Here is a 12441-nt window from a genome sequence, read left to right on the forward strand (position 1 = left end):
GAGCGGGGGGGGGGGGCGTCGCCATGGAGACGGCGGCGGCCCCGGAGCGGCGCCATGGAGGCGGGCGGCGGGGGGGGGGCGGCGGCCTCGGCACCGGGCGGGAGCCCTGCCCCCGGCGGGACCCCTGCCCCCGGCGGGACCCCTGCCCACGGGAACGGGAACGGGGCCGCCGGGACCCCCGCCCACGGCCTGGCGCCGCGGGGGAAGCGGAAGAAGCGCAGGCGAGTGCGGCGGGCGGGGGCCGCGCGGGGAGCCCGTCGGTCGGTCGGTCGGTCTGTCTGTCTGTCTGTCCGTCGGTCTGTCTGTCTGTCCGTCGGTCCGTCCGTCGCTCTGTCCGTCCTGCCCGCGGCCGCGCACATAAAGCCCGTCCGTGCACGCTCCGTGTCCTGGTGTCTGTCCCGGGGCGCGGTGCCCGTGTGCCCTCAGCGGCGGGACGGGGCCGGTGCCCCCCGCGGGACGCGAGGCCGCGGTAACGGCCGGCCGGGCCCCTGCCCCGGGGAGGCCTCTGGGGCCTTTCTGAAGCGTAGGAGGAACACCGCGTCCCGTAAATCGTCCCCAGCACGACGTGCCCGCGGCAGCCCCGGGGTCAGGACCGCATCGCCTCACGGCTCACCGGGGCCGTGTCGGCACCGGGCGCGCTCTGCCCGTGGGCTGTGTGGGGCACGGCTGACAACACGGCTGCAGCAAGGCAGCCGTCCCCGTCCTGCCCACACACCCTCAAATGGGCTCTGGTCGCCGCACTGAGCAGCTCTTGTTTGGTCTCTTTCAATTCCAGCGTCCCGTCCATCAACCTGACCAGCTGCAAGTATGAGAGCGGTAAGGCCGGGGCGCTGCGGTAAGGCCGGGGCGCTGCGGTAAGGCCGGGGCGCTGCGGTAAGGCCGGGGCGCTGCGGTAAGGCCGGGGCGCTGCCGCGTGCCCCTCGGGATGAAGGCCGCCCGCAGCGAGCTCTTTGCGTGCCCGGTCGGCCAGCGAGGAGTGCTGGTGTTCAATTTCCGCTGCGCGGTTGCTTTCTTTTCACGTGTTTATTGTTTGTAAGGGACTTGACTCCTGTGAAAATTCTGCTCTTTGGGCCGAGGTGCTCTCTGCTTAAAGAGGCACAAAACGTGCAGCAGCACTGCAAGCTCTCACCACCCAGCACATCTGCATTTGCCGTGCCTCTGCTTAGATCGGAGGGAAAGGTTCGGCTGGGGGCAGTTATAAAGCAGGACTGGTACCCGTGCCTGGGGAAACGAAGTGAGCTCTATAAACAGCTTACCTTGAAGCGGGGGGTGGAACAGGCTGGATCAGTACCTGCAACATCTCTTTGCCATTCATCTCCAGTGACGTGCTCTGGGTAACTGGTTCCTGCTCCTTGTCTTGCTCTTCTTGGCTGCCACAAGCTGTATCTTAAAGGAACGATTTGACAGATGTTATTAGTCAATTTGCTAATGACTACTCTAGCACTGCAACCACATATGCATTGCTAAAAGTCACAGCCTTTAGTTGTGGTCAGCTAAAGGTCAGCTGTGCAAGGAGCACTGTTTTAACACAGAGCGACAAGCCGTGCGTGTTCCACCTAGGGCTACGCTTGGTTTGGTGACAGGAGGTGGATGAGCATCCCCACCGGAGATGGTGTGGCAGTCTTCAGAAGCCTTGTATCTGCCTGTGCGGTATCAAGCACGTGGCGGATGCAAGCCTGCTGTAATTCAGAGGGTGCTCAGGGACCCCACAGCAAGAGGACTTACAGGGACGTTGTTCCCCAGTGTACTTGCAGTCAGAGTCTGTAGTGAGTTAGCGTGGTAAAGCTTGTGGTTGTGATGCCTCCTGAAGGGTCCCACCGAGACCTCGTCACGTTTGAGAGTGGCAGTGCAGTCTGGAGAGCTTTGTTCCACGTTCCTGTTTATTTGGGGGATTTAACAGTCCCTGGCATTTATATCCTCTGCCTGGCCCCTTGTCATGTGCTTTCTTTGGTACAGTGCGACGTGCTGCACAGTGCTGCGGGCTGAAAGAAGTGGGAGAAAACGAGGAGTGGACGGTGTACTGGACTGACTACTCGGTCTCTCTGGAGCGTGTCATGGAAATGAAACGGTTCCAGGTAAATACCCCCATGTAAAGGGTGCCCAGCAGGAAGAGCTCAGGAAAGGAGGATGAGACAGGGTTAGCGGAACAAAGCGTTGCAGAACAAAACAGAAGTGTCTAAACGAGCACCCGTGCGCCCTCCTTATCTGTGTTGGTCCCAGAGTGCACAGGTTCACCAGCCACTGCTTCTGTTGTGTCCCTGATACGGCGCCCTCAGCAACAGTTCAGCAGTCAGTAGCACGAACTGGAAAGTTGCCAGCCTCTAATGTAGAGTGAAATAAATGGTTCTTTCGGACAAACTGCTCCCTTCCATAAGCTGCAATATTTTGGGAAGGGAGAGCTTCAGGGCTGAGGTGGAACGAGCAGATAAATCACGCTGGTGAAGTTCAGATAAAGCAATTCTAGTGTAATCTTATCCTTGAGCAGACGTTCAAGGCAACTGCTCGCCTGGCTTCCCGTTCTGCTGCTTATTTCTTCATACACTGGCTTTCCCTGGGTCTCAAGGACTATCAGTGATGATTCTGTTTTTCTTCTGCACCTCTTTCAGAAAATCAACCATTTTCCCGGCATGATAGAGATCTGCCGTAAGAACTTGTTGGCTCGCAACCTTAACCGCATGCTCAGACTCTTCCCCAAGGAGTACAATATTTTTCCCCGTACTTGGTGCCTGCCAGCTGAGTGAGTGATACACATTACTGCAGCAGAGAATAGGGGTGTGAAATAGGAAGTGGGAGCTTCTATGCTTGACAGCTAGGGCTTGGACGTGGGGGGCCTCTCTGAGATTTCGTGTCTTGGCCTGGGCCTTCATAACCTTCCCTGGATCTGAACAGGGTGCCGAGACCCATTTCTAGTTTCACGCATCTTTAATCCTCGTTAGATTGAATTAGGCTGTGGAATGGCACCTGCTACAACACACCTTGCTGTTTGGCAGGTTGCAGGCCAAAGGGCTAAATCTCAGAAGAGGGACCCACCCTGAAAGACAAAGGGCACTGGGCTAGATGGGAAGCGTAATATCTGCGTTTCTGAGGGTCATGAGCTCACTGGGAACAGGAGAGGTAACAGAGAAGCATGCTGTGTCATGGCAGAGGATACTGAGAGTGCAGGTCATCATGCTAAACAAAATACTTGTGCAGTTATATGTAAACTATCATCATATTATTCAAAGTTTGGGGCAGAAGGCCTGGCTTCTCTGATAATACACAGGCAAACAATCACAGAAGTGTAGCTGAAAGATTAGCATTTCCTGCAAACCGTAAAGTAGGGCTTCCGTGATACGTTCTGTAGCTGAACTCACCTCATGTTTACGATGGTTTTCTTAATATCTGACCTAAAGCATCTTTGCTGAAATATCAGCACTTTAGTACTTCACCTGGAGGCACTGGTCCTGGAGAGCAGTGGTTTGCTGGGTTTTGCTAATAATACCAGGCACAGGAAGGCTATTGGTACAGGCCCTCTCAGTCCTCTCCTTTCTGGAAAAGACTAACCTAGTTCTCTCAGTCTGTCTTTCCAGGTTGCGTTTCCTGGACTCAGATCGTTCTTGGCACTGTTTTCTGGGATTTGTCCTGTTTGCCTCCCCATTTCCCTTAAATGTGGTGCCCAGTATAGAGACTGTGTTCCTCCCTCAACAGCAAAATACTGAACTGGCACGTGGGCTTGACTCTTCAAGGCATCGTACTCCCAATGGAGCTGCTCTTGAAGATCAGCCATGTAGCATCATACGTGAGCTCAGCTTGAGAGCCCCTGCACCCTGCGTAGAACATCCTGGCTGTTGCATCCTGACTGTTTGCTGATGGGCTGGAAAAGGGGATGTAAGGACTTGAGACCTCCTCCTCCTCCTTTGTAGCCAGGGCTTGTTTATTTTCCCCTGATCCTTCTGCAGCAGTGGAGCCAAAACCTTAACTGGCTTCTGTATAAGCAACGGTGACCATTTCCTGTGAACCCCCTGGTAGAGGGGGAGATGTGTGCAGGCAAAAGTTGGAACCAGAAGAGCTTTGCCAGGTTGCACAAGGACTAAGTGATAACTGATGTCAGTCAGGATAGTCGTACTATTTCTGTGCTGCAGAAGATTGGTCTGTACTGGCCCACAGCACCATAGTGTGAATATCTAAATGTTATCAGAGAGGTGAGGGGCTCTTTTTCTGCAGCGTGTAACAGTCAACCCTTTGTTGTACAGCTATGGAGATTTCCAGGCCTACAGGCGCAGGAGGAAAAACAGAACATTCATCTGCAAGCCAGACAGCGGCTGCCAAGGGAGAGGCATCTTCATAACACGTAATCCGGAGGAGATCAAACACGGAGAGCATATGATCTGTCAGCAGTATATCTCTAAGGTAATGGAGATAGTCTTGAAATACAGGTGGAGGATTGCAACTCCTTAGCTCTTCCAGCACCCTGCCTCCTCCCTATGTCCTTTGCCCCACGTCTCCTGAATCTGCCAGGGGCACCGGTGTGGCTGCAGTGCAGCATAGCAAAAGCTTGCCTTTCTCCTCACTGCTGAGCTGCCAGGAAGTGGCAGCAGCAGTGCACGCAGAGCAGCTGACCTCCAGGAATCAGCGGCACGCCTAGCAATGTTCCTTTATCTCATGCTTGCTCCTGCCTTTTTTCTCACAGCCTCTCCTTATTGATGGCTTTAAATTTGACATGCGTATCTATGTGCTGGTCACATCTTGTGACCCACTGAGGATTTTTGTCTACAAGGAGGGTCTGGCCCGGTTTGCGACCATGAGGTACATCGATCCCAGCAGGAGAAACCTGGTAAAAAAGGGAGGTTTACAAAAAAACTCACATAGTATCTATAGTTTTTAGACCCTAGTTTGTCCTAGGGGCATTCCAGAATGCAAAAAGGCGGGTACTGGTGCGTTTTACGGGACCTAAGTTTCTTTCTTTCTTCTTCTCCCCTCCCTCTGCATCTCCTCCCCACAGCAGTTATTTCGGGACTGTCTGAAGTAGATCTACTCCCAGGTCCCACGTCTGGGCTGTTTACTGGCATTATCACAGAATCTTAGAGGCGTTCAGATTTGGAGGAATGCTGGAAGGTCTTGAGTCCCACATTCTGCTCTAAACCAGGCCAACAGTAAATTCAGATCTGGTTTCTCTGAGTTTCACACAGTTAGGTGTTGAAAACTCGCACAGATGGAGACTCCACGACGTCTCTGGGCAACACTGCTACTGCTTCTTGCCTCTGTGAGCATTCTCAGGTCTGCACCTTTCTTTATCTGCCTGTACTTCAGGTAGAAGAGGGACCTGAGAATTACCTGGTGGTAGTGGAACAGCCTAGGAAAGACAGGAAGGAGAACAGGGAAAGAAAGGTGTAGACCATGCCCATCTCTAGGTAGGGGTCCATATCCTATAAAATCCCAAAGGAAGATGGACTCTAGTGTTGGATTGCTGCGTTCTGGTCACAGGCTGGCATGAGATACCCTGGATTTCTGACTGTGTGCCCACTTGTCCCAGAGCTGCGTATTTGTATGCCCTCCCTCACTCCAATACGTTTATATATTGGAGTGCTCTTTTGCTTTGGATGAATAAAAGAGGAGGAAGAATCTGCAAAAACGTGCTGCAGCTGCTGCCCTGGGGAGTCCCTTGTTTTCTGGTGAGGCCACAACTGGAATGGCATCTGTGGAGCTTACGCCCATGCTCTCCCCCAAGAGATAGGACAGTGGTAGGGAGCAGGTAGAGCTCTGTTTGCTCTAACTTCTGGCTAGAGAATGAATCACCAGCGTAATTAACTCCTTGCTGCAAGCCACTGCCACAGAGAGGAGGCAGGGGTGGGTGAAGCTGGTGGCTAGGTTGGTACTAATGGGGCTGTTGTTTCTGTCTACACTCTGCAGCTGAGAGTTAATGAAAGGTTTCTCGCGGTTCCTCTCTCAGGGTGATATCTGCATGCATTTGACCAATTATGCTATCAACAAACGTCATGCAAACTTCATCCAGGATGACACGATGGGCAGTAAGAGGTATTGTCTCGTTCAGGTACCACAAAGCCTGGTGCACATCCTGCAGGAAAGCTGCGTTGGGGACATTGGTTTACTTCCATCGTTCTTGGGGGAAACATGGTATCACAGGTGAGCTCTTAACTTCTCCTGTCCTCCACACAGGAAACTCTCTACCCTGAATGCTTGGATGACGGATAACAGCTACAACACAACAAAACTCTGGGAAGATATTGAAGATATTATTATAAAGACTCTTATTTCAGCTCACCCTGTGGTGAAACACAATTACCAAAGCTGCTTTCCTAACCACGCTACTGGCTGCGCCTGCTTTGAGATACTGGGTTTTGATATTTTGCTAGACAGAAAGCTGAAACCTTGGCTGCTGGAGGTGAGGAAAAGTCTCCTGCTGTGCTGAAGCAGCAGATAGCTGAGAGCTTGCTTGTCTGGGGAAAGCTCCAGAACAAGGGGTGGTGGGATGAACAGAACTTACTTGACTAAACTGGACCACCTCGCTCACAAAATTAAACAGTCTATGAAGACAAGTGGCCAAGCAACCTGCTGCAGGCTAAGCAACCTCAATTCACCAGATCTAAGAACCTGTTCCCTGTACACCCTCTCTAACAACAGGGAGTTTCCTGAATCTTAGAGCTCCTTGATCTGCAACAGCATCCTGAATTTACGATAGCTGCCCTACTCTTGGAGTCCTGTGGGGTGTAGGAGCTGAATGGCCTGCATTGGGTTGAGCATCACACTGCAGAAGGGGCAGAGGGACAGAACCAGACACTGCGTGCAGCCTCCTGCTTTCTGTCGCTGTTACAGGGGAGAGCATCAATTGGACTCGATCCTTGTGGGTCCCTTCCAACTCAAGATATTCTGTGATTGATGGAAAGTGTACAGTGGGGCAGGTTGGGGCCAGCAAGCCTGCAGCTGGCAGCACAGTCTGGGAGTTGGTCTCCTGGGGCTGGGAGTCGCCAGGTTCGATCAGCTGCTTGTTTTGGCAGGTGAACCACTCTCCCAGTTTCACCACGGACTCTCGCCTGGACCATGAGGTGAAGGATGCTCTTCTCTGTGACACCATCAACTTAATAAACGTGCATGCCTGTAACAAAAGGAAAGTGCTGGAAGAAGACAAGCAGCGGGCAAAGGAACGACTCCTCCAGAGCCATCAGGCTCCCCGTGTATCCAGGTATTGCTCTTCTGCATAGTGCTGCAGGTCCCTGGTGAGGAGAGCCGGGATGCGACACAAAAGCTTCTAGGGGCTGTGGCACTGTAGGGCCTCTGAGGAGAGATCGCCCAAGCCATCCGCACCATGGACAGGAAGAGCCAGGTCTGGTCCCTGGGTGCGAGGAGATCTGAGACTGCCCGTGCTCTGGCCTCTGGCCTGTACAATCTTCCCCATCGAGCTGTGCCTGCTCGTCACGTCCTTTTATTGCCGTCAGGCCGTGCCAGCATCCCTGGGCTTACAGTGACGCTCACAGGACAGACCGCAGCACTGCTGCAGGGGCTGGGAGCACCCCGGGGCACAGGGCCCTTCTCCAGGGCAGGGTTCCTTTCTCAGGGCTGAGGGTTTTCCCACCCTTCTTTGTCTGCGTGTCCTTTCATGGTTAATTAATCCACATGGCCTCCTGAGGCCATTTTAGATGAGCCTGCTGCCCGGGCTTTTCCTGCCGCACAGGGCAAGGCAGGAACTCCCTCCAGCTCCCATTTCAGTGAGGAGACCCGAGATAACAGGCTGGAGAAGCTGAGCGTGTCAGCCTTGTACGCTGCATGTCCCTCAGCTGCCCCAAGGTCCCTGCTGGCGTGAAGATCTCCCAGCTGAACGCGGAGTGGCAGATATTTCTTGTACAGGCACACTGTGACTAAGCTTTTCTGTTAACTGGGTTAAAAAGGCTGAGGGGGCAGGTTGTGAGCCTGGAGCAGGGGAGACACCTGAAAACACTTCACCAGCATTCTACATGTAGAGGCTGAAGAAGTGTGGGTTGTGCTGGTTCCCTGCAGTGACCCTGTGTGAAACGGGCTCCCAAACGGGGAAAGATGGGGAAAAAGCTAGCTAGGCCCTTTGTCTCTCAGGCAGTAAAAAAAATGGAGTCTCCCATCGCAGCTCCCTGCCTGCCTGTGCTTTCTCCTGGTTTGCAGACGCGAGGAGTTAGAGAGCAACCAGGCAGCCTGGCTGTCCCAGGCAGAGGAGTATGAGAACTCGCACCTGGGCAGCTACCGGCGCATTTATCCAGCGTGTGGAACAGACAAGTACGAGCCATTTTTCAAGCAGAGCAGCTCTCTCTTCCAGGAAACGGTATCATCCAAAGCACGAGAGGAGTGTGCCAGGTACATTGCTCCTGCAGAAAACCCACCCCTCACAGGGGCGGAACAGAGACCGCTTGCTTCTGATCCCTTCCTGGGAGTGACTCTTTCTGTTGTTTAACAGATGTAAGTAAGCTGGAGAGAGCTGGAAGGAGGAGAGTCTGCATGTGCTATGTTGCCATGGCAAAGCAGCTTCTTTAGTGTGTACCTTTGAGAGGCAAATGCAATATTCCACTGACTTTTAGACTCTGGAGATACATATTGAAAGCGTCCTCCACCCTTCCCACCCTGCTGGCAGTCCCAGCCTAATTCATGGACATTTCTTATAGCAGTGGAGTACAGTAGTCTCTCTTAAAAGCACTCCTAGCCCACTTAGCAAATTTCCATTATGATCTATTCACTACAGAACTTCTGACTGCAGTAAAATGTCCTCAGGTTGAAGTCTTTGCAGTGTTTTGCTATTATGGAACCAGTGACCAAGGCAGTTCTTCCACGGCAGGCAGCAACTGGAGGAAATTCGCACGAAGAAAGACAAGTTAGAAGCTGTTACCAGGAAGAAGAAAAAAGAGAGGAAAGAAGAGCTGCAGGGAGAGTCAGCCGTGGACAAACCCCAGATCCCTAGCAAAACCACAGCTTCTATAACCCACCTCACCTCCAGAAGCACCAAGATGCAGGATAAAAAGGTCCTTTGCTCTAGTCAGTGCTCATCCATGGGTCTCTCAAAGGCACTAACAGGGCTCTCAAAGGCAGTAACATGGCTCTTGGAACAGAGCCGTGGGTGGGTGTCTCCTAAGGAACAGAAGTACGAGGCTGGAACTGCCCTCCATGAAGTCCAGAGGGTTGAGAACTTGTGTTGGGAGGCGCTTGTAAGCACCAATGTCGCCCTTCCCTGCTGTGCCTCCCACTGGGATCTTCATCCCACCCCACCCCGAAGTCTGTAACTCTTTTAGGGCTCAGAGCAGTCTGTGGCTTTGTCTCTCTTGCCCATTACTATGGCTTCAGCTTTGCTGTAACTTGTGTGTTTCTTTCCTTAGATACAGCAAGTGCAGTATGACTCCATGCAACCCCAGGATATTGTGGAGGATGAAGAGAAGAAAAGAGTGAATGCTCTTCTGAAGCGTAAGAACCTAATCCGAGGCCTGGGCATCATAGATCAGCTCTCCCGGCTGCTCCCCACAACTGATAGATCAACTGACACCCAGAGATCCTCTCCTGTTACATCCAAGATCCAGGTAACTGAAGATTGCCCAGGTCCGTCCTGCAAGGCCAACGTAAGAGACAAGTCATTTGCGGGAGGATCGTGAGGAGTGAATCATGGGCATTGGGCGTCTTTGGTGTGGCTCAGTTAAATGAGATCCAACGTAGTGTCTGGGTCCTTGGGTTTTCCTATAGTTCTGTGACTTTGTCTCTTTCCAAGTGGGTGCACGGGAGGCATGCCGATCACCTGCACAGAGCCCCCGGACACCTTTCCCCAGAAGATATTGCTCATTGCTATTCCAAAGAACAGGCTACGATAATACTGCCTTTTGGACACTGCTCTCCCCAACGTGCAGCACAGTGTGGTCTGCTCCTTCAGTGCCATAATATGAACCTCCTGACTAAATAAGATGAATTCCTAGGAAGGAGTTCTTACAAGCTAGGGACACTAACATGCTAGGAGCATTAAACCACTAGGAGCACGATAAAGTAGACAGAACAAAGAGGGACTGAAGGGAAGCATGGAAACGTCTAAAAAAAAAAGTCTTTCAGTGTATTCTGCACTGCAGACAATGCCTCTCCCTAAATTATTTGCCCTCCACATTACACGAGCCCCCTCCTAGGGAAGGTGATGAGTCCATTACACGTGTTCTGATGCTGTTAGTGCCCGTGCTGGAAACACCACAGAGCTCGGCCCTCGGTGCAGGGCTCCCCCTTCACAGTCATCCTCACTCTGCAAGAGCATGCTACAGTGTAAACCCTTGGCCTTGCTGCTGTCATGTGCTGGATTATCTCAGGGTGCACAGCTGAAGGAAGCTGGGCTGCACTGAGGATTGCACCAGGGGAACCTGGGGATGGACCTAGCCTTAAAGCAGATCTGTTTGATTGTCTCAAACTGAGTCCTGGCTACCCAGCCAATTCCCAAACCAGGCTACTGGTGCTAGCTGTCTAAAACCAGATGAGGAGGAAGCCAGCAGTCCATTATGCGTGGAGTCCAGCAGGCTATAAGGGCTGTAACGGAGCACTGATGGTGGCTGATGTGTTGGGGAAGTGCTAATTCTGGACCAGCAATTAATGAAAAACCTTGCGAGGGCCATAGCCTCTTCCAGTGGAACCATCTGCTTCCAGAAAGGCCTTCCACTCCCAGCTGGAAGGGTAACGCACCTCAGAAGGATGCTGACAAAGTCCAGATACCAGAGTTGCAGTAATTATTCAGGACGTAGGAGTCTTCTAGTACCTTATAACAAATCGGAAACGGTCCCTTTAACATAACAGAAGTTTAAGATACGATTTGATCCGTAAGAAGTGATGATAGCTGCCTTTTACTCTGTGAGACAAAGCAGAACAGAACCACAAACTCTGCCTTAACTCTGGACATACTTTTTCAGCAGCAAAGGATTATTTGGGGCTGGGTCAGATCCTTCATCACTGAAGTCTCCCCAGCCAGCTCTGGCATTTCTTTTCACAAACCCTACTCCAGCTCAGAGCAATGTTATGGGCAGAGCCTGGGAGTCTCTGAGCACTGCTGCAGGCAGATCAGACGGGCAGCTGCACTGCCCCCTTAGATGGTTTCAATCTAAGACTGCGAGCATGCTGTGCTTGGAGAGAAAATGCAACAGAGATGCTTTAGTGAGCACCTGTAGGTGACTAGGGAAGATTTTTCCTTCCTTCCTCTTGCTGAGGCCTCCAGAGCTAAGCCGCGGCTGCTTTCTTTCCTTCCAGCCGCAGTTTCTCTGGGACGCACTCCAGGGACAGAAGGCCCGCAGCCTGATGACGCTCACCCCCCTCTCGCTCCTGGGAGGTGCCGTCCGGCCTTTGGGGCACTCGTTCACCCCCAAGCCCAGCACCAGGGCCCAGCCGCCAGCCGGCCAGGGCTCTGCCCCTGCCGCCGTGGGCACGCTCTCAGTTCGAGGCCAGAGCATCCCTTGCCGTGAGCAGTGCAAGGCGCAGCACGGCCTCCAGCCACGGGACAGGGGCTGCCCGCAGAGCCAGGCTGCGCAGACACCAGGGGTCACCCAGCCCTGCACCAAAACCAGGGGACTGCCGCTGAGCGCCCAGCAGCTCCCTGGAGCCAGAAACAAGGCTGAAGGATGTGAGTACGCATTACCCTACTTCGGTTCTGCCTTTGCACACCGGAGGCTCACATCAGTGACCGATGAGGGGCGGAGGTGATGCCCTCGGCCTTCCTGCTCCCTCCGAGCTCCGCAGCAGCCGGGCGAGGATGCCCGGCCCGGCTCCCGCTGCCCGCCCCGCACGGCACTGATCCGGGCAGGCCCAGCACCGGGCCCCCGGCCCCGCCGCCCCCCCCCCCCGGGGCCGCCCCTCCCGGCTCCGGCCATGGCGGCGCTGCTGCGGCGCGGGCTGCGGGCGGCCGCGCTCCTGGCCGGGGCCCCGCGGCGGGCGGCGGCGGCGTGGCCCGGGGACCCGGAGCCGCCGGACGCGGCGCTGGAGGAGGCCGAGAGGTGCGGGGCGCCGGCGCCGGGGCCGGGGCCGGGGCCGGGGCCGGGCCGCTCACGTCTCTCCCCGCAGGGCGCGGAGGCGGCGGGCGGCGGCGCGGCTGCAGCGGCTGCGGCGGGAGCTGGGCGAGGAGCGCGGCGCCCCCGAGCGCACGCTGAGCTGGCAGGCCATGGAGCAGATGCGGTGAGCGCCGGGGCCGGGCGGGCCGGGCCGGGGGGGCGGCCGCCGGTGACCGTGCCCCTGCCCGCAGGTTCCTGCGGCGGGAGCTGCCCGAGGAGTGGCCGCTGGAGCGCCTGGCCGAGGGCTTCGGCGTCAGCCCCGACGTGGCGCGCCGGGTGCTGCGGGGCCGGGGCTGCCCCCCGCCGCGCCGCCGCCTGCGCCAGGACGCCCGGGTGCTGCGGGAGCTGCGCGCCGCCGCCCCGCCGCCCCCGGGCCCGGCTCCGCAGGGCGGCCTGGAGGTGCGCGCCCCCGACGGCACGCTGCTGTACCGGC

The 12441-nt window shown here is 55.0% G+C and overlaps 1 protein-coding gene across 4 annotated transcripts; it reads left to right on the top strand.

Moving 5' to 3' along the window:
- The first annotated feature begins 2 nt into the window (after nucleotides 1–2).
- Nucleotides 3–12346, top strand: TTLL13 (tubulin tyrosine ligase like 13). Of its 4 annotated transcripts, none has more exons than XM_080551620.1 (15): nucleotides 4–221; nucleotides 776–816; nucleotides 1957–2075; nucleotides 2607–2737; nucleotides 4233–4389; nucleotides 4670–4820; nucleotides 5928–6015; nucleotides 6157–6382; nucleotides 6996–7180; nucleotides 8131–8319; nucleotides 8795–8978; nucleotides 9330–9527; nucleotides 11215–11584; nucleotides 12022–12132; nucleotides 12200–12346. In XM_080551620.1, the coding sequence occupies exons 1-14, from the start codon at nucleotides 55–57 to the stop codon at nucleotides 12105–12107; spliced, it is 2292 nt and encodes a 763-aa protein (XP_080407746.1). In that variant the 5' UTR covers nucleotides 4–54; the 3' UTR covers nucleotides 12108–12132; nucleotides 12200–12346. The 4 variants fall into 4 exon arrangements, with proteins under 4 accessions (XP_080407749.1, XP_080407746.1, XP_080407747.1 ...); XM_080551621.1 differs by having other exon boundaries at nucleotides 4670–4813; nucleotides 5930–6015; XM_080551623.1 differs by lacking the exon at nucleotides 8131–8319 and having other exon boundaries at nucleotides 3–221.
- Nucleotides 12347–12441: the final 95 nt, after the last annotated feature.

This window comes from Anser brachyrhynchus (genome assembly GCF_964034855.1).
Source record: "Anser brachyrhynchus genome assembly, chromosome: 11".
Classification (NCBI taxonomy): Eukaryota; Metazoa; Chordata; class Aves; order Anseriformes; family Anatidae; genus Anser; species Anser brachyrhynchus.

Bases quoted from the DNA above. Each gene is read 5' to 3' on its own strand.
- TTLL13 (XM_080551620.1), top strand. From the start codon at position 55: ATGGAGGCGGGCGGCGGGGGGGGGGCGGCGGCCTCGGCACCGGGCGGG. The intron at 817-1,956 runs GTAAGGCCGGGG...TCTTTGGTACAG, and splicing joins CAGCTGCAAGTATGAGAGCG to TGCGACGTGCTGCACAGTGC. The intron at 7,181-8,130 runs GTATTGCTCTTC...CCTGGTTTGCAG, and splicing joins CAGGCTCCCCGTGTATCCAG to ACGCGAGGAGTTAGAGAGCA.